Source organism: Cololabis saira, chromosome 16 (assembly GCF_033807715.1).
Source record: "Cololabis saira isolate AMF1-May2022 chromosome 16, fColSai1.1, whole genome shotgun sequence".
NCBI classification, from domain to species: Eukaryota; Metazoa; Chordata; class Actinopteri; order Beloniformes; family Belonidae; genus Cololabis; species Cololabis saira.
In genome coordinates, this window is record NC_084602.1 from 35,908,659 (window position 1) to 35,926,937 (window position 18,279).

Here is an 18,279-nt window from a genome sequence, read left to right on the forward strand (position 1 = left end):
CTGAAAACACACAGAATAATGTTGTAGTGATCTCCTGGTGGAGACGATCTGAGACCTGAACCACCAGGTCCAGGTCCTGGTGGATCTCTACAACCAGGCCTGCTCTCAGTAGTCAACGGACAATAACTTGTGCAGTAACAATAACAAGATGTGCAATACTATATGTGCAATATCTGTCCGTCTACCTCACACACATTCTACCTGCTTTTTTTGCACTGTTTTTCTCTTTTGCATTACTTTTACTTCCATTGCAATGTACTCTGTATACTGTTTATATATTTTTTTACCCCTCCCCTGCATGTGTGTGTTAAGTGCACTGCTGCTAAACAAGTGAGTTTCCCCATGGAGGGAGAAATAAAGGATGATCTTATCTCTGATGAGGAGGCTGCAGCACTGACCTTGGTGGGAGTCTGAGGATGGAGCTGCGCATGCGCGCCACGGTAAACAAAGCCGGGTTGTTTCCTCCGCGGTCTCACGCCGGGGCCGGACCGGGTCTGGGTCTGGGCCGGAGGAGGGAGGCCCAGCCGGACCCCCTTTCCTCCCCGGCTCCGCACCACCCGCCCCGGGAGGGAGGAGGTCCGGCCGTCCTCGTCGCTACGCCATCTTTGCTGCTCCGAGCTGGCGGAAGACGCTGAGAGCTGTCAATCAAGGCGAAGCCCCGCCCCGGAAACGCGCCTCCGCTGCTTTGGTTCGGGTTTTCCTCCTTTTTTAATTTAATTTCATAAATTCATAATCAAACACAGTCATGAATATATATATATACATATATATATATATATATATCTTTTTTTAAATGTGTTTAAATATTTATTTTATTTTGAAATGTAAATATCTCTATGCAAATCCATAATGCAAAACAACCAAATATTTTATTTTGGTTTATGGCAGCAGATAAAATTAAGTCCAAACTCGAAAGATGTATTTAAAATTGACATAAATTATCTTGTTTGCAGCTATCCTTGTCCAGTTTTTGATATTATTGTTTTGCCTTTGTTCTATTATCTTTGTAGTATCTGTTTTTCTGCATTACTTATTTATTTATTTATTTTTTAGGTCCAAGGGGTGGGTTTGGAAGGGGCTGAGAATGTGTTAATGCTTGTTTAAAATCATTGTGGATGCCACCTTTGATAAGAAAATCATGAAAAATAAATAAAAACATTTGATCACAAAAAAGAAATTTAAATATCTTGTTTTCCATTGAACACACGTAAGTGGAGAAAAATGAAGCCCTCTTTCCAATGTTTTTTAAATGATTTCAAAAGTTTTTTTGTCTCTATAAAAAATATAAATTCAATTAAATCTGCAAAAAAATTATTAACCGATATATCAAAGTATCTTTTATTTTAAGTCTCTTTCTGAAATGTCTGCTATTTGCTTTGCCTTACTGTTTTTTTTTGTTATCATACCTCTCAAAATGTTCTATTTTCTTATATTGTATTTCCTATACTAGCAGCTTGTATAAAATGTGTTTTTCTTGTTTATAAATTGTGTTCAATAAAATAAAGAGAAAAAAAACCTGTCACGTATAATACTAGGATTATTATCTGCGATCCCAGCACCAACACTTTGTTGCTTAAATTGACTCTGACAGTAAATATCAAACCCAGACAAAAAAAATAATTAATGCAAATTAATTCTAACGACTCCACTGTGCCTTTTGTAGTTACTTTATTCAAAATAAAGAAACCAATCACAGCACAATTACTACACTAGATTTAAGATTCTTTATGGTCATTGCCAGTTATTTATTTATGATTAATTATGTTTTAATGTCTATGGGGGGGGGGGTCCCTTAAACTAGTCTCCAAATTGTAAATAAGATAAAATGTAATATATACTAAATATAAACATTATTACAAATATATATGATAATATGTATTGCAATAACGTATTAAATAATACTGAAGATGTTCAGTCAGACTGAAGGACTAAATAAGGCCTGCTTTAAAATGGTGTAATTACTTTTTGTGTGCACCCTTTATATTTGTGGATACCCTTTAGTCGTGTCTGGCTACGTGATGTTGACGCTTTGCTTAATAATGTCTGTTCTATGTAACCTGAGTTTATAAATTACATTTAATGGGAATGGATGCCAGCAGGAACATAATAAACTACCATTTATTGCTATATTTTTGGTTTTTGCCACATTTTTACAGATGGCAGCTCTTACTCTGGTTCTGACATAAATGCCATTTGATCAACTTTGTGTCCTTTCGTTGCTGCTTTTGGGTTAAATCTATTTATACTTTTACATTTCTGATATTTACCAACATTAGTATCAGCTTATCACTCAGGAGAAAGTTGATGACTTTCTTATACAAAAAAAAAATGCTAGGAGGAATTATATAAATGTGATTTTGGTCCCACCAGGCCTGTAGTTGCAGCTGAAGGTCAAAGTTTACGAGCTTGCACGGAATGACACGCGACTGCATGGCACTTATTTTATTTAAATCAAATTCATGAATCACTTTGATACAACATTACAGAACACGTGAATTACAGTAATGATTAAACAAGTGGTTGAACGATCTTCCTGAACTCGGCTGCTGGAGGGCGCAATGATTTAACAAAGTCACATTAAATATTAAAAAGAGGAGTGAAACATCTACTCAGGCCGCGGCGCTTGAACCAACGTTTCCCCTCAGACGTGTCAGACGTGTCCCCTGAACCTGGTCTATGTAGCTTGGCGGCTCCTCCGCAGGATCCGCCCCCCCGAGGAGGCGCTTATTACATCCCAACGTGGTGCTCCGTCTCTCTGTAAGCAACTCAGGGAGGCAGATAAATCCCTAGAATCACAAGTTCACCACCCGCCAGCACTGGAGCGCGGAGGGACCCACATAAATAAGACTTTAATGTTATCAGCAGCTCCAACATCCACTTGAAGGGGAAGGGGGGGCTAACTTGCTTTGGTGAAGTCCAAAAAAGCTGAAATAGTTACTAAAATAATCCTATGAATATAATACACACAGAAGGCTACAAGGTCCTCTCTACTAAGATAATAACTTCAGGGAAACCAGGGCACTTCAGTGAGAACCCAACCGGTTCTCAGCCTGGAAATCCATTGTCCGTCTCTGGTTCTGACTCGTCTTTATCGAGTCCTCTTGTAACCGTCTTAACTGGAGACGTGCTGATTTCCAGACTCCCGCCAGGAGCTGGAAACACCAGTTTCTAAAGTATGAATCTATGAATTTGATCGTTTTTCTCTCCAGAGAGTCGGGCTGTATGTGAAATGATCATTTTCAGCTGCTGCAGACTCACGGAGACAAATATGAGCGGAACATGAACTCGTGGCGAAAGACTTTTATATAAATCAGTTGTTTGTTTGTTTTTTTTCTTTCGAGGAGACATACACATTTCAGTAAATGGGAAAACATACGGGATGACATTGCATAAAACGAGCAAAGGCACGTCTCCCTGCGTGAACAGAACAGTGCAAAGGCAGAATCTACAGCTGACGATGAGGAGAGGAGAGAAGAGAGGCTTTAGTGCAGAAACCGGATGCTCATTTTGTGTTCCACGTCGACGTTCTCCAAGACCTGGGGAGAGACAACGGAGCAGGTTTCAGACCTTCGTCACGCACGTTGGACACATACGATGATTTAAAATCAGGTCAAAACTGGTTTGCGAAAGAAAGCAAAACACTGAATTTGTGTAAAACCACCTCGTGAAAGAGTAGGAAGGTTTTTGCGTTGGTTGGCAATTTGTGTTTTAATTACACGCGTTTCCATCGCCGGTTCTTTGCCATATTGAGGTTTTGCACAAATCGAGGAGAAAACAAGACCACAAATACAGTATTCTCTATTTACTTTGATAAAGGAAATAATTGATAAAATAATGTGCACACAGTAGAGATTCAGTCCAATATGGTTCTGGTGGTTGATACCGACTTGATCCACAACAACAAGAACAAGAACTGCAACTATCCTGACAGTTGATTAGTCAGACTATTTAAACGATTAGCTGACTAACCGGATGAAGAAGCTGATAATTACTAAATGGCTCTTATTTAGCTTTCAGATTTTACATGATGTTTGAATTATATGCCAATTAAAAACCAAAAAATATAGACACCTCGTTCAAAAATACACATTTTAATGAACTCCCCTCCACCACCACCAGAGGTCGCAATGGAGCAGTGTGCTGCTTTAAAGTGGAACAGAATCTGTCCATATCGCAGATGTACTTATCTGAAGACCAATTCTCTTACAAAGACATGTGTGTATTTACACCAGAGGTGGACAGAGTACTCGACCCCAGTACTTGAGTAAGAGTACAAATACTACTGGTCAAAATTTACTCTGTTACAAGTAAAAGTAGCTCAGTCAAAATATTATTCGAGTAAGAGTAGAAAAGTACTTGCTTTTAAAGGTACTTAAGTATCCAAAAGTAAATGCTTTTAAATTTACTTTAAGTAAAAGTAAGAGTAAGAGTAAATTTCTTATTTTCCACATCAGTAAATTACTATATTTTTTCTAAATTAATTTAAGGATCTTTTAACTATTGTTTCTGAGAATTAACTCTTTGAAACCAGCTGCACTGATGTGCTGCTTTTAGAACCACAATGTTTTATAAAACCTGCAGAAACACCAAAAACAAATCAAATGAATGGGATCATAAGAGGACAGCAGATGATGCAGAGTTTATTAACAATCATGAACTGAAACCAAATGAACCTGCACCATCCAACTAAGTCTGGATCCCCCTCAAAGATACTGCTTTACAAAAAACTACATCTCTGCTTTCAATAACTCAAATGCGGCTATGTCTTGACGTATTTCTGCTTTACGTACATCCCAGTGGAGAGCGTGCACTGTGATAGGTCTCCTCCTTTGACAAAAACAGCTTGTGTCCAATAGGATTTTAGGGAAGAAGAAAAAAGAGCAGACCTGAAAGTAACTAGTACTTTTCAGCCTTCCTAGAAATTTACTCGAGTAAAAGTAAAAATATTTGTCTTGGAAATGTATTCAAGTAAGAGTAATAAGTACCAAAGAAATCTAATACTCAAGTAAAGTACAAATCCTCTGGATATGTACTTAAGTACAGTACTCAAGTAAATTTACTCTGTTACTGTCCACCACTGATTTACACACACACACTGTCATTGTCATGTTCATAGCGACGTCGCTTTTGGATCCTTCGATCATTGTGAAGCAGAATTCACCGGGCGTGGGATTGTTCACCCACTAATAGGGAACGTGAGCTGGATTTAGACCGTCGTGAGGTTAGTTTTACCCTACTGATGATGTGTTGTTGCAATAGCTGACGGATGAAAAGTAGTCACCCAAACATGTCAGGTACGGTATTTAAAAACCTAAATATTCTTGTCCCTTGAAAAGAATCAGCAGGTTAAAATGGTCTAATAGAGGGAATGCACATGACGTCACAGATGCGTCTTCACAGCGGGTTACGTCCACTGAAATACTGAGTGGCAGAAAGACTGAGTGTCAGAAAGACTGAGTGTCAGAAAGACTGAGTGGCAGCGTAAACTTTCAGTTTGAGCAACTGGAAAACATCTAAAATGGGAAAGAGCTGTTGTGCGATCGACTGCACTCGATGTTATCGTTTTACAGACTGCCCAAAAATAAGCTTAAGAGAGAAAAAGGGATCGCGGCAAATCGCAGAAACAAATCGATTCCAGGCACCGAAACGTGGATTTGTGGTTCCCATTTTGTATCAGGTAATGTTGGATTTCTGGGTAGCTAACGTTAAACGGTCAAATCATAAAGTTCGGTGTCCTCATCACTTTAATTTCACCAACAAATCCTCCCTTGAAGTCGGACCAAGCGTCAAGACTTTTGTAAGCCTTCAAGCTTTGCTTCGTGTATTTCCCCGGTGTAGAAATTAAGTACATGTAAATATCAGGAAAGTGGATTGGTGGCCAAATATGAATGTCCATGGACCACTGGTTCTTGGTAACTGTACCAAATATTAATGTCCATGGACCACTGGTTCTTGGGGTAACTGTACCAAATATTAATGTCCATGGACCACTGGTTCTTGGTAACTGTACCAAATATGAATGTCCATGGACCACTGGTTCTTGGTAACTGTACCAAATATTAATGTCCATGGACCACTGGTTCTTGGTAACTGTACCAAATATTAATGTCCATGGACCACTGGTTCTTGGGGTAACTGTACCAAATATTAATGTCCATGGACCACTGGTTCTTGGGGTACCTGTACGGGTCACTGTCAAGTCCAACTGACGCTAATTTAAGCTGATAATCCGCTGTTATCCCTTCTTCTCCACTAGTTGCAGCTGTTTTTGCTGATGTTTTGCCACTCAGTGTGAGTAAGGGGAGTGGTCCAGTGGGAAAGTGACGTCAATGCAGACCCTCTATATCTGATTTATCCATATTTTTAAATCATTACAGCTGTATTCCAAATTTTCAGAAGCTTCTCGCAGGAGTTGTTGCTCTAATCCTGAGGAATAAACCGCCCGTCTTCCACGTCATTGTTTTGGTTTTGATGCAGTTCACCCTTGAACTGGCTCGGGTTCAGACAACCCAGAGTCTGTGGTTGTCGAACCTCCGGCGTTGGTCAACCACAGGTATCTCCAACAACCTCACGGACGGCTAAAACAGGCCGAGGTGGGAGGAAACCACAGAAACGTACCTTCATGAACTCGTTGAAGGAGATGCAGCCGTCCCCGGACGTGTCGGCCTCCTGGATGGTCCGGTCAGCGATGCTGCCCAGCTGGTCGTCGGAGATGTTCACGCCAACCATCATCCGCAGCACCTGAACACAACATCAACACGGTCTCACTGCGGCTCCAACAACGATGCCGGGCGTCTTAATGAGACGTGAACTACAGCTCAACCCAAAATAACCCGAGCCACGCCGGTTCTGCAGCGACGACCCGACTGAGCAGCGAGAGATTATTCAGGGAAAACTCAAAATACACAAACACCCTGAGTTCAGTCTTCCAGGCCGGTGAATCTGATGGAGGTGACGGAGCTGTTTAGCACAAAACAAGATGTCCGAGTCATTAATCCCAGGAAAACTTTACGTCTCCAGACTAGACGAACTTTACTCATCATATTAGTGGGAATTGGCTTTAGTCGGAGTTGGTAGCACCAAAGTGCCCTCACTGCAAAAACTCAAAATCTTAACAAGAATATTTGTCTTATTTCTAGTTAAAATGTCTCATTTTACGACTCATCACTGGCATATTTTTCTACTTATTTCGAGTGAAAATTTACTGGAAACAGGTGGAAATTGTCAAATAAGTTATTTTTCTGGTAGTGACTTTTGTTTTAAGTGCAATGAGATTTTTTGACTAAAAATGAGACATTTTAACTAGAAATAAGACAAATATTCCTGGTAAGATTTTGAGTTTTGGCAGTGCTTGAGAGGTTTCATGTAGGATTTTTCCCCTTTCTTTTCCAATATAGTTTCTAGAGTTTAATTAAAAACAAAAAAATGTTACTGCTTTTTATTATCTGCTGTATTATCATTGAAGATTAGGTTTTAAATTTAAGGGATTTGCATTATCATTGGTTGAAACAAAAAGGAGCAAGGCTTGTTAGTATTGCAGTCTGGTAAATACATTACACTCAAATGCACATAATTCAAGCTTTATGAAACTTCAGTGAATAAAGAACCTCCTCCAAATTAATAGTTGCTTTTAACATACATGCCATCAAAATATTGGTTTCAGCTGACCTCTGTCCTTTTTATTGCTTTCCATTCTATCCTCATCCTCAGCACACAGGTTCTATTTTTGAATATTTAATAAAATAATTTCCATATGTGAGTTTTTCCCCCCACCTACCTGGTAAATTGACTGATTTACAGTAAGTGAGCTTGTAAAACTGTCTGAGGTCAGGAGAGGCTAACATCTACAGACCGGGATCCTGATTGAAATTAATGACAGCTGACTTAATTTGCAAGAATTTTTTTCTTTCACTGCCCTACCTGAGTCCATTTCCAAAAATTATATGCATTTTATTTTTGTCTGACAGCCAGGAATGGTAAAATAAATAAATAAAGACAGTCACACAATGACGCATTGCTATGACTGTCCATTTGTCACTAAACCGATTTCAGGTCAGGCAGTGTAAAGGGACAATAAATAAGACTCAGGAACCAAAACAGAGATAACAGGCCATCTGGAGGATATCAGAGCTTTATCAGAGCTCCCGGCCAAAGTCTCCTCCCCGACCTGGAGGTTTCTGCTCCGATGTTGGGATGTTGCTCCGGGTCGGAGCAGCACTCACCTGCAGCAGCTCGTCTCTGGAGATTTTGTCGTCTCTGTCAAGGTCGTACATCCGGAAAGCGACTGGAAACATAAAAACAGAAGCACGTCATGAATGTCGATGCGTCGTAACGGGTCGGGGGGCCTGCTGGGGGCCGGGCCCGGTGTTCTGTCGATTTCTGCTGCTTCCTCAAAAAATGCTACCAATACCGATAGCGTCTGTCTATCGGTTTTTGCTACTCAGTCAAAAAATGCTACCTAATGGTTTTCTACTTTTTGTAGAGTTACAATTTTACTGTTTTACTCCCTAAACCACTTCCTTTTCCCCCAAGTGGTCCTTGTCTCTTGCCAGGCCGTCATTGTAAATAAGAATGTTCTTAAAGACCTGCCTGGTTAAATAAAGGCCAATGACTGAATGAATATCGAATAAAGCGATAGAATTGGGTTTTTTTTCTCTTTATCGTATAATGTTCACAAAGTGTAATGCAATTCATGTCATGCGTCGTGTATTTTGAAGGATCAAATACTCAACATCCCATATTATCAATTTTAAATCCATATTTCAGGGGTAGCATAATTTGATAGTCTAGTAACATCCTATCAAATAATGCTCCCGTCACTTAATGCGTGGACTGAAGTAGGGCTCGTTAACTTTGTTTATTTCATGTTATTTATTAGTGTTATTTGAGCCACTCACAGCTACTCTCGTTGCTTTAACCCCAATCACATAATTGATGCGGCGCGAAAGGTGAAAAAATGACAATGATGGATTTGCATCTAACTTTCAGTCAGGTGCCTATGAACTGTCAATCATCCATCAAACTCCACAATGATCATGTTAACATTAAATCAGATAGATTTGTCTGGACATTTCTCTTGCCGGACAGGAGAAGACACTAAATCAATGCCTCTCTATTACCGTGCTTCGTGCGGGCATGAAATCTCAGAGTTTTGCAGATGCGGGAGCAGGATGAAGAAAACAGTCCCGCTATATCAGGGCTCTAGTGCCATCTTTCTGGTGTTTATTATCATTTGCCACATAATTAAAGCAACCTCATACTAAATTTAAAAAAAATTACTAATTATCTGATGATTATCTGATTAGTCGACTAATCGTTTCAATAGCCGGTGACTATTCGACTATTAAAATAGTCGTTAGTTGCAGCCCTAAACTGAAGGGATGCAAGAAATTATGGGCGTGGCAATCAAACTTTGAAAATCGACTGTGCGCAGAACCACAAAAGTAGCAGATCTGGACGGGTAGCGTGGACTGACAGAACACCGGCACTCACACTGCAGCTTGTTGGCCCGACTGTTGAGCGGCGGCTCACTGCTGGCGGCGCTCTTCTTCTCGTTGTCGTCGATCGGCCTGAAGTGGGCCAACGTCCGCATGAAGCCCCGGAAGTTGACCTGGTCCTCCCTGCAGGAACGGAGACAGGAGCGGGTCACTTCCTGCTAGTGATGCACCGAATGTTCGGTAACCGAAACTGTTCGGCCGAAAATAGCAAAAAAAAAAAAAACACTTTCGGTCTTCGGTGGAATAAGTGGGGAAAAAAACAAACAATTAATAACGGCGTGTTTAGATGACGCAATCAAACAGCGAACAGCGTGTAGTGAGGGGCGTAAACACGGTGTTAAATACAGCAAACATGTCAGCATGTCAGATCATTACTTGGATGTGGGGAAAAAGCAGAGGACGCGAGAAATGATCCAGGATGAGTTGGATCTGGGAAACCGCTTGGTGATGGAGACGGTCACACTGCAAAAACTCAAAATCTTACCAGGAATATTTGTCTTATTTCTAGTTAAAATGTCTCATTTTTAGTCAAAAAAAATCTCATTACATTTAAAACAAGACTCATCAGTGGAAAAAACAACAATTTTCACCTGTTTCAAGTAGATTTTCACTTAAAATAAGTAGAAAAATCTGCCAGTGGAACAAGATTTTTTTGCTTGTAATGAGAAGATAAATCTTGTTCCACTGGCAGATTTTTCTACTTATTTCAAGTGAAAATTTACTTGAAACAGGTGAAAATTGTCAAATAAGTTATTTTTCTGGTAATGACTCTTGTTTTAAGTGTAATGAGATTTTTTGACTAAAAATGAGACATTTTAACTAGAAATAAGACAAATATTCCTGGTAAGATTTTGAGTTTTTGCAGTGCACGGGACGCACAGCGCAGAGAAAAGGGCCCGTACTACAGATGCGGTGGCGAAACCTCACCGTCTGATATGACGAGATCCTCCAGGAAAATAACCCAGATTTGTACAATTATTATACAAGGCTTCAAATTGCGGAGATCAGCCACCGCGACCCGATTAACTGGATTTGAACGGGAGAAAATGAAAAAGGATTATGAGAAAAAATAAAATAAGTACAGTAAGACAAATAGTGACTGGCGGGTATTTCACTGCACATTTATTTGATTTATAGAATGGAATGGCGAAATAAATGAAAAACTGCGACGAGCCATTGTTCGGTATTATTCTGTATTCGGCCAGGTGTTTATTATTATTATTTTCGGTTTCGGCCACAAATTTTAATTTCGGTGCATCACTACTTCCTGTGTCAAAGGTCACGGAGAGGTTCTGAAAGTGAGTTCTGCAGGAGGACGGCTCGGCCCGGCGGTAACGCCGCTGCAGCAGGAGGAGGCGGGACGCCCACGCAGCGGACGCTTTGGGACTTTAATGACACACGCACGGACCATCTGGTCCCGGCACGTCCGCACCGACGGAGGAACATAAATCTGCCTCTCTCCGCGGGTCTGCAACGCCACTTGAGTCCCGCTGCAGTCTTGGCAGGAAGCAGCGGCTCCCTGCTGCCCACAGCCAGCGAGCCGCAGCCCGGTGGCAGCGCTGCTCTGCAGTTATGTGGTGACGGGACTCAAACCCTCGGCAGGGAGCACAACAACAACAGCTGCAAACGGACAGGGAAGAGAGAGCTCACCCCTCGGGGAAGAAGGCGTTGATGATCCGGTCCCCCAGGGGGTTGATGGCCAGTTCAGGGATCCTCTGGAAGTCCTCGCGGCTGCAAAAATCACACACCATTACTGTTAGAACTCGGCTGGGGATCAATTCAAATGTCAAGAATCGATTCCGATTCTTAAGATTCAGAATCGATTATCAAGATTTGATTCAGATATGGATTTGGGTTAGTGTTATTAAAAATGTTTTTTCAGCTGTTGCATGAATTATATGACTGTAATTATGCAACATATTAATACTAGTATTATGTTGAGATTCAACAGCAAGTATTGCAGCTAATGATGCTGTAAGGACCAATCAGCTCCCAGAATGCTGATAGAACTGCTTTCATAAACATCGTGGGGCAGAATTACCAAACAGATCCAGGGCAGCAAACAAAGACGTATGAAATCGGTTTTATTCCGTTTAAATTTTTTCCATTTTCAGTGTATTTCGGTTTTTAATTTTTGAGAAATTGTTTTTTAGCATTTTATGCAAATGTAACCCCAAGACAGTATATAAAGTAATGAAATGTAGACAATTTATGCAATTATAACTGAAAACTGTAATGTTTTCATACGTTTAAACATATTTAAAGGCAAAAACATGGCTGTAGTTATTCTCATGTCCAACAAAACATTCATTTTTGGAGCATAAACAAAAAAAATACCAAAAGTTGTAATGTAATGATGAAAAAAAATAGAAATTTAGACATATGAATCGATTTAGAATTGGAAAATCGATTTTTTTCAACACAGGCCTAGTTAGAACTGTTTTGTATTGTGTTGTGTTCCCCATTTAATAACTTGTGTGGGTATGTGAAGTGTTTTAGGTGGTATGTGGACTTGTTTGAATTGTAAAATGGGTTTGGCTAAATACAATCTTTGACTAAAACAAGACTAAAATGGTCAATTCTGACTAAAATAAGACTAAAATGCTCAGACTTTTAGTCGACTGGAACTTGACACGACTAAAAGAAGGATGAACGTGACTAAAACTAATAAAAACTTAAATGATAGCTTGACCCAAAGACTGGTCTTTCAGCTTTACTGGTTTCATGCAAGTTACAGCTTTATAAGTGCATATAGTTCGCTGTATATGAAGGAGCTTGTGTGCACAAATAAACACCTTTTTTGAGCATCACAGAAGACGTGTCATCTGTTACCGGTAAACCAGCGCCTCAGTGACTTGTAGGTGTTTTCTTGTTTGTTTGGGTCAAATCAGGTCAAGTCACAACAGTTACGGTTTTATGCCGGTTTAATTCCCCACAGCTGACTGTATTTCTGATTCAAACCAGGTGAGACTTTTCAGAGAGGGTTCAGGTATTTGTCGGTTAGATCTGTTTTGGCAACTCATGGACGAGGAAGACGACGGCAGCAAGGACAAGAAGCTGTTATGTGTAAACACACAAACCGTCTCAGCGGCCCTGTTCCCTGAAATCTTCCGGACAAGGTTTGGTTTTTCCTGCCCTTGAAAGGTCAATCTGGAAACGATCGACCTGGAAACGACCGACCTGCTACACCGGCTTCAGCTGCTTAATCATTATCTTGCCTTCCGAGACGTTAACCACAGAAATGCGTAACTGAGGTTTAAACGAACTACTCTGTGACGTGCCAACCTCCGGGGAGGATCGAGTCCGGAGGTCCAACCACGAATCTAACATTAACAGACTAGATGTCCTTGGAAGAGTTAGAGAAACCTCACAGCTCAACCAGAACCTGCTGTTGCTTAGTGACCATGAAGTTTGCTTCTGATTCTGACAAAACTGATGGGAAACAACGAAGCTCAGACCAGGTCCAGATATCATAATTCACAACAGTCACAATCCTCTGATAGAAATAAATTCTCTCTTATGAAGATGACAAGAGAAACAGGTTGTTTCGGAACCAAATATTCAATAAAATCCTCAAAAATCTGTCTTATTCTGTCGTAAGAGGACAAGCATTTCATGAACACGTAGACTAGGGGTGTAACAATATATCGTGCCACGAAATTTCGCGATACAAAAAGGTCACGATACGTGTCGTGGAGGTGACAAAGTGTAGCGCGATATTGGGTTATTAATATCAATATATTGTTTACTAGTAACATCCTATTGGTGCAGTGGGATCACGTGACGACCGCGGACGAAAATATTACTACACTCAGAAGAAACTAGTACCGTTTTGCGGTCCTGATCACGGGACTCTTGCGGGGTTTTGAGCTCTGAACTTTTACTTGTAAGGTGAGCATGAATCAATCTTTGTTATGACGTAAAAGTTGTGTCGTCCCCAAACTTGTGAGCGGGATGAAACGATAGCGGGGTTCACCTTACGGCCTCAGGCTGGCAGAATGTGAAGCTCTTAGCTCTGGCAGAAGATAAATAACAGTCGTGGTGCATTTTGAGTTTGGGACTTTTCATAGTTTATTTATTTAATTTTAGTTGTTACATTTCTGGAAAAGAAAAAAGGCAAGTCATACATGAGAGAAACTATTCAGTTTGTGGCAAAATATTTTTGACGTGTATGAAACTGAAGATGCATAATGCAAACCTGACATTTACTTTTAGTTCAGTTTGTGGAAAATGGTTGGCCTGGCTTTCTCTTTAAAACTTAAACAGTTATAAAGCATTACAAACTGTAACAATAGGGCAAACGCACAGCATTGTTTTGTATTTTTCAAATGAAAGCCAATTTTTTCCAGTCATATGTTCCTCATTCAAGGTTGTTGAAAAAATACTGCTATAATATCGTATCGTTATCGCGACCTCAATATTGTGTATCGTACCGTATCGTGAGATTGGTGCATCATTACACCCCTAACGTAGACCGACTGTGACGTTTCCAAACTTTAGGACAAATTAAGATTTCACAGACTGTTTTATACACTAGGTACTTTTCAAGATATAATATAATTACATTTTACCCATTCTGAGAATCATATGGTCTAATACGGCCTGGATGATAAAATATAAAATTAAATGTCTTTTTCATCAATGCAATTAAGTTTTCATTGATTATAAACGGTGTATTGGGTGGTGTTTACTTCATAAGAGGTCATATAATCGACAAACTTCACTCAGTATTTTAGCTTTTGAACTGGACCTGGTATAAAGTAGTCTAAATCTGCAGAAATATTAAATAAAAATACCATATATCGCTTTTTAAAACATAATAAAAGGTGTATCTAATCACAGAATGACGTAAAACACTGTTTCAATAACTGAGGGGTCGTGTGTTCTCAGTCAGACCGTCGTGGTTTTGACCTGGACCTTGTCTAAAGTGGTCTAGATGCAGAAATGTTAAATTAAAATACAAATTTTTGCATTTTTATACGTAATAAAAGGTGTCTCTAATCACAGATTGATGAAAAAACACAGTTTCAATAACTGAGGGGTCGTGCATTCCCAGTCAGACCAGTCCAGGCATCGTGGTTTTGACCTGGACTTGGTCTAAATTGGTCGAAACCTGCAAAAATATAAAATTAAAATACCATCTTTTGCTTTTTCATACATAATAAAAGTTGTCTGTAATCACAGAATTATGTAAAAACTAACTGAGGGGTTGTGTATTCCCAGTCAGACCGTCGTGGTTTTGACCCAGACCTGGTGTAAGCAGGTTGAGACGCCTTAAAAACTGCAGAACGGTCCTTTAAACCTCCGAATCAGAAACCAACTTCCCATGTCTCTTACCTGAGGGCACCGTTTTCTCCTTTGTCCAGGCTGGTGAAGCGGCTGTACAGCCGGGTGATCTGGCTGTGGGAGACTGTGGGAGGAAACGGGACAGGTGAGGTCAGCAGATCAGTTCCGTGTTACGTAATTGGTAATTAAAAGTTGCGTTCCGTATTTCACAATTGTCCCATGATACATGTCTGTCACACTCGCACACACATGAACAACGAACTAATAATAATGAACAAAATAAAGGACAGGATACATTAAAGACAGCAACATATATTGGTTTGCTCTCTGTTATTTATTGATGTCATAATATACAGGTGAAGGTTGGAAAAATTTAAATATATTGCGAAACTCATTCATTTCAGTAAATTCAACTAAAAGGTGAAACAAATATATTATTTCCCACTAGATGAAAAGTGAGATATTTCAAGCCTTTATTTGTTATAATTTTGATGATTAGGGCGCACAGCTTATGAAAACCCCAAATAAAGTAATGTAAAAAAATGTGAATGTTTTATGAAATCAATAAACAATTCAATCATCAAAATTATAACAAATTAAGGCGTACATTATCTTGCTTTGCATGTAATGAGACAAGGTAATATATGAGTTTCACCTTTTAAGTTGAATATAAATTAACTTTTACACCATATTCTAATTTTGCGACCTTCACTTGTAGCTATATTCTACATCTGGGCTGATGTGGACATACGTAGCATAGGAGGCTATTTCAGTTGCTAGTATGGTTGGCTGTCTGTACAGTCATGCAAGTTCAATGCTATTAAAGCACTTTAAATCAAAGCATTTTGTTTTTTGATATAAAATAAATACATTTCTATTAGTGGTAGGGAAAAAAAATCGATATTGCAATATTATTGTTGCGCACTCTGTCGCAATAAATAATCGATAAACTGACGGCAAATATCGATATTTTATTACAACACACAATGGATTTACGCGGTTGTCACAGCACTATTGTTCATGCACTTCAATTTGTGCATCTGTACAGTGTTTACATTTACAAGCCTAGGAGGCAGTGAGGCTCTACACAAATGCACTCTCTTTGTACATTGTATGAAGTTTTGGCATTGAATAAATGCATAACTACAGACGTTTTCCTTTCAGGGTTCATACACATTTCAACAAACAAATTTCCATAACTTTTCCATGACTTTGCAGCAAGTTTCCATGACTATACATGACCTCTAAAACATCAATGTATGAATGAAATATAGGAATAAAACTATGTAAAAAGTCACCACAGTGGAGATCTAATGACAATTTGTTTAAACTAACACTGATATACCAGCAATATGTTGTAGTATATGCTGTATAGTAATCTAATATAACTGTAATAACTGTAATAATAACCGATCTGCATGATGCGCAAGATGATAGGCACGTCACGCGTGAAAACGCGCAAGACTTTTCGATACAAAATATTTATTGATCAATTTTACATCTACCTTATTGTTATTACTAAATGTTATCATTAAGTGAGAAAAATAAATTCCTTGACTTTTCCAAAACTTCTGGGGTGAACTTATATTTCCAAAACTTTTCCAGGCCTTGAAAATTACATTTTCAAATACCATGACTTTTGCAGGTTTTTTCAAAACGTTGGAACCCTGTCCTTTTTATGGGTATTTTTTCTTTTTCAGTCACATATATCGTAATATATCGTTGATGAAATTTCTTACAATATATTGAATATCGTAGATATCGTGTATCGTGATATTATTGTTATCGTGGGCCACATATCGATTTTGTTTATGGACTGTTTATTTGTATTCTTTTGAGTAATTATTTTTCAGACGACTTTTTACTTTTACTCCTTACATTTTCACACAATTATCTGTACTTTTTACTCCTTACATTTTAAAAACAGCCTTGTTACTCTATTTCATTTCGGCCTTTAAAAAAAAAAACTATCCAGTTAAATTGCTCCATCCGGATAGAGTGAATTTGGTTGTGGTTGTTTCAGATGTTCTTGTCCAGTTTTGTTCTTACATCCGTTCCCTCAGATTCCTGCAACTAAACTTGGATGTACATTCCAATAAAGGTTAGGATAAATGATAAAATGCCTGAAGTTTGACCTTTTGCACCATTACAATACTTATAGGCAACTAGTCATCATATCTCCTGCTCTCTGAAACACATGTTAATGCTCAATAGTACACATATATGCTTCTTTAATATATTTGCATTATACTAAGATGCATTCATTTTCAATGGCTTTTGTCCTTAATGGCTTTTTCCCCCCTTACATTACTTTTACACTTTAAGTAGTTTTGAAACCAGTACTTTTATACTTTTACTTGAGTAAAAAACTTGAGTTGATACTTCAACTTCTACAGGAGTATTTTTAAACTCTAGTATCTGTAGTTCTACCTGAGTAATGAATGTGAATACTTTTGACACCTCTGCCTTTTAGAAGTTTTGGGGATGTCCCTTTTTTTGGTGCCTGTTCTGCTGAAATGGGGTGTCCTTTTATTTCTATTTCTTAAAGGTCATGTGACCAGGTCAGGTCATGTGACCAGGTGAGGTCACCAGGTGAAACCAGTCCTCACACAGACTGGAATAACCTCTCGCCTGTTCACCTTTCACCTGGGAGACCTGAGAGGTGTGTTTATGGGGTTTTAATGTTTGAAGTGCAGCAGGACTTACAGCCGGTCTCCTTCTTGATCTCCTCGATTTCCTCTTCCCGCAGCAGCGTGGACGCCCTCGATCCCATCCTGAAACCCCGAAAAGGAGGTGAAACTTGCGCAACCTGCAGTATTTCAGAGAGGAAACGTCGCGGAAACGGCCGCTCCGACGGCAGGACGGGGTTCGGGAGCCGTCACGGCCGGAGTCCAGTGGTCCGTGGTCCGGTTTCAGCGCGGAATAAACACGAAAACAACGAAGTAAAAGAGGAAAGAGTGAAGAGTGGCTCTGCTCGACGGTCAGCTGGGGACTCGGCTCTGACGTCACCCCGGCTTCCCCTGCGGGTTAAAGGCGGCTGGAGATCAGAGAGGTGGGGAAATACCGCCACCTGGCGGTGGGGAGGTGGTAGTGGTGGCGCTGGGTATTACACCCGACGAGGAGAGGAGAGGAGAGGAGAGGAGAGGAGAGGAGAGGAGAGGAGAGGAGAGGAAGAGGAGAGATAAAAGAAAGGGAAGGAAAAGAAAAGAAAAAAGAAAGGAAAGGAGAGGAGAGATAAAAGAAAGGGAAGGCAAGGAAAAGAAAAGAAAAGGAAAGATAAGAGAAGGGAAGGGAAGAGAAAGGAAAGGAAAGGAAAGGAAATGAAAGGAAAGGAAAGGAAATGAAAGGTAAAGGAAAGATAAAAGAAAGGAAAGGTAAGGAAAAGAAAAGGAAAGATAAAAGAAGGTAAAGGTAAGGGAAATGAAAGGAAAGGTAAAGGAAAGATAAAAGAAGGGAAAAGTAAAGGAAAGATAAAAGAAAGGGGCGGCAAAGAAAA

At 39.6% G+C, this 18,279-nt stretch overlaps 1 protein-coding gene across 1 annotated transcript; it reads right to left on the reverse strand.

Moving 5' to 3' along the window:
• Positions 1–2,427: 2,427 nt before the first annotated feature.
• chp1 (calcineurin-like EF-hand protein 1) lies at positions 2,428–17,795 on the reverse strand. Its single transcript, XM_061742965.1, has 7 exons — positions 17,490–17,795; positions 14,835–14,907; positions 11,148–11,228; positions 9,493–9,620; positions 8,223–8,284; positions 6,619–6,741; positions 2,428–3,536 (listed from the first exon to the last, which is right to left on the reverse strand). Exons 1-7 carry the CDS (start codon positions 17,554–17,556, stop codon positions 3,483–3,485), a joined length of 588 nt encoding a protein of 195 aa, XP_061598949.1. The 5' UTR covers positions 17,557–17,795; the 3' UTR covers positions 2,428–3,482.
• Between the last annotated feature and the right edge of the window lie 484 nt (positions 17,796–18,279).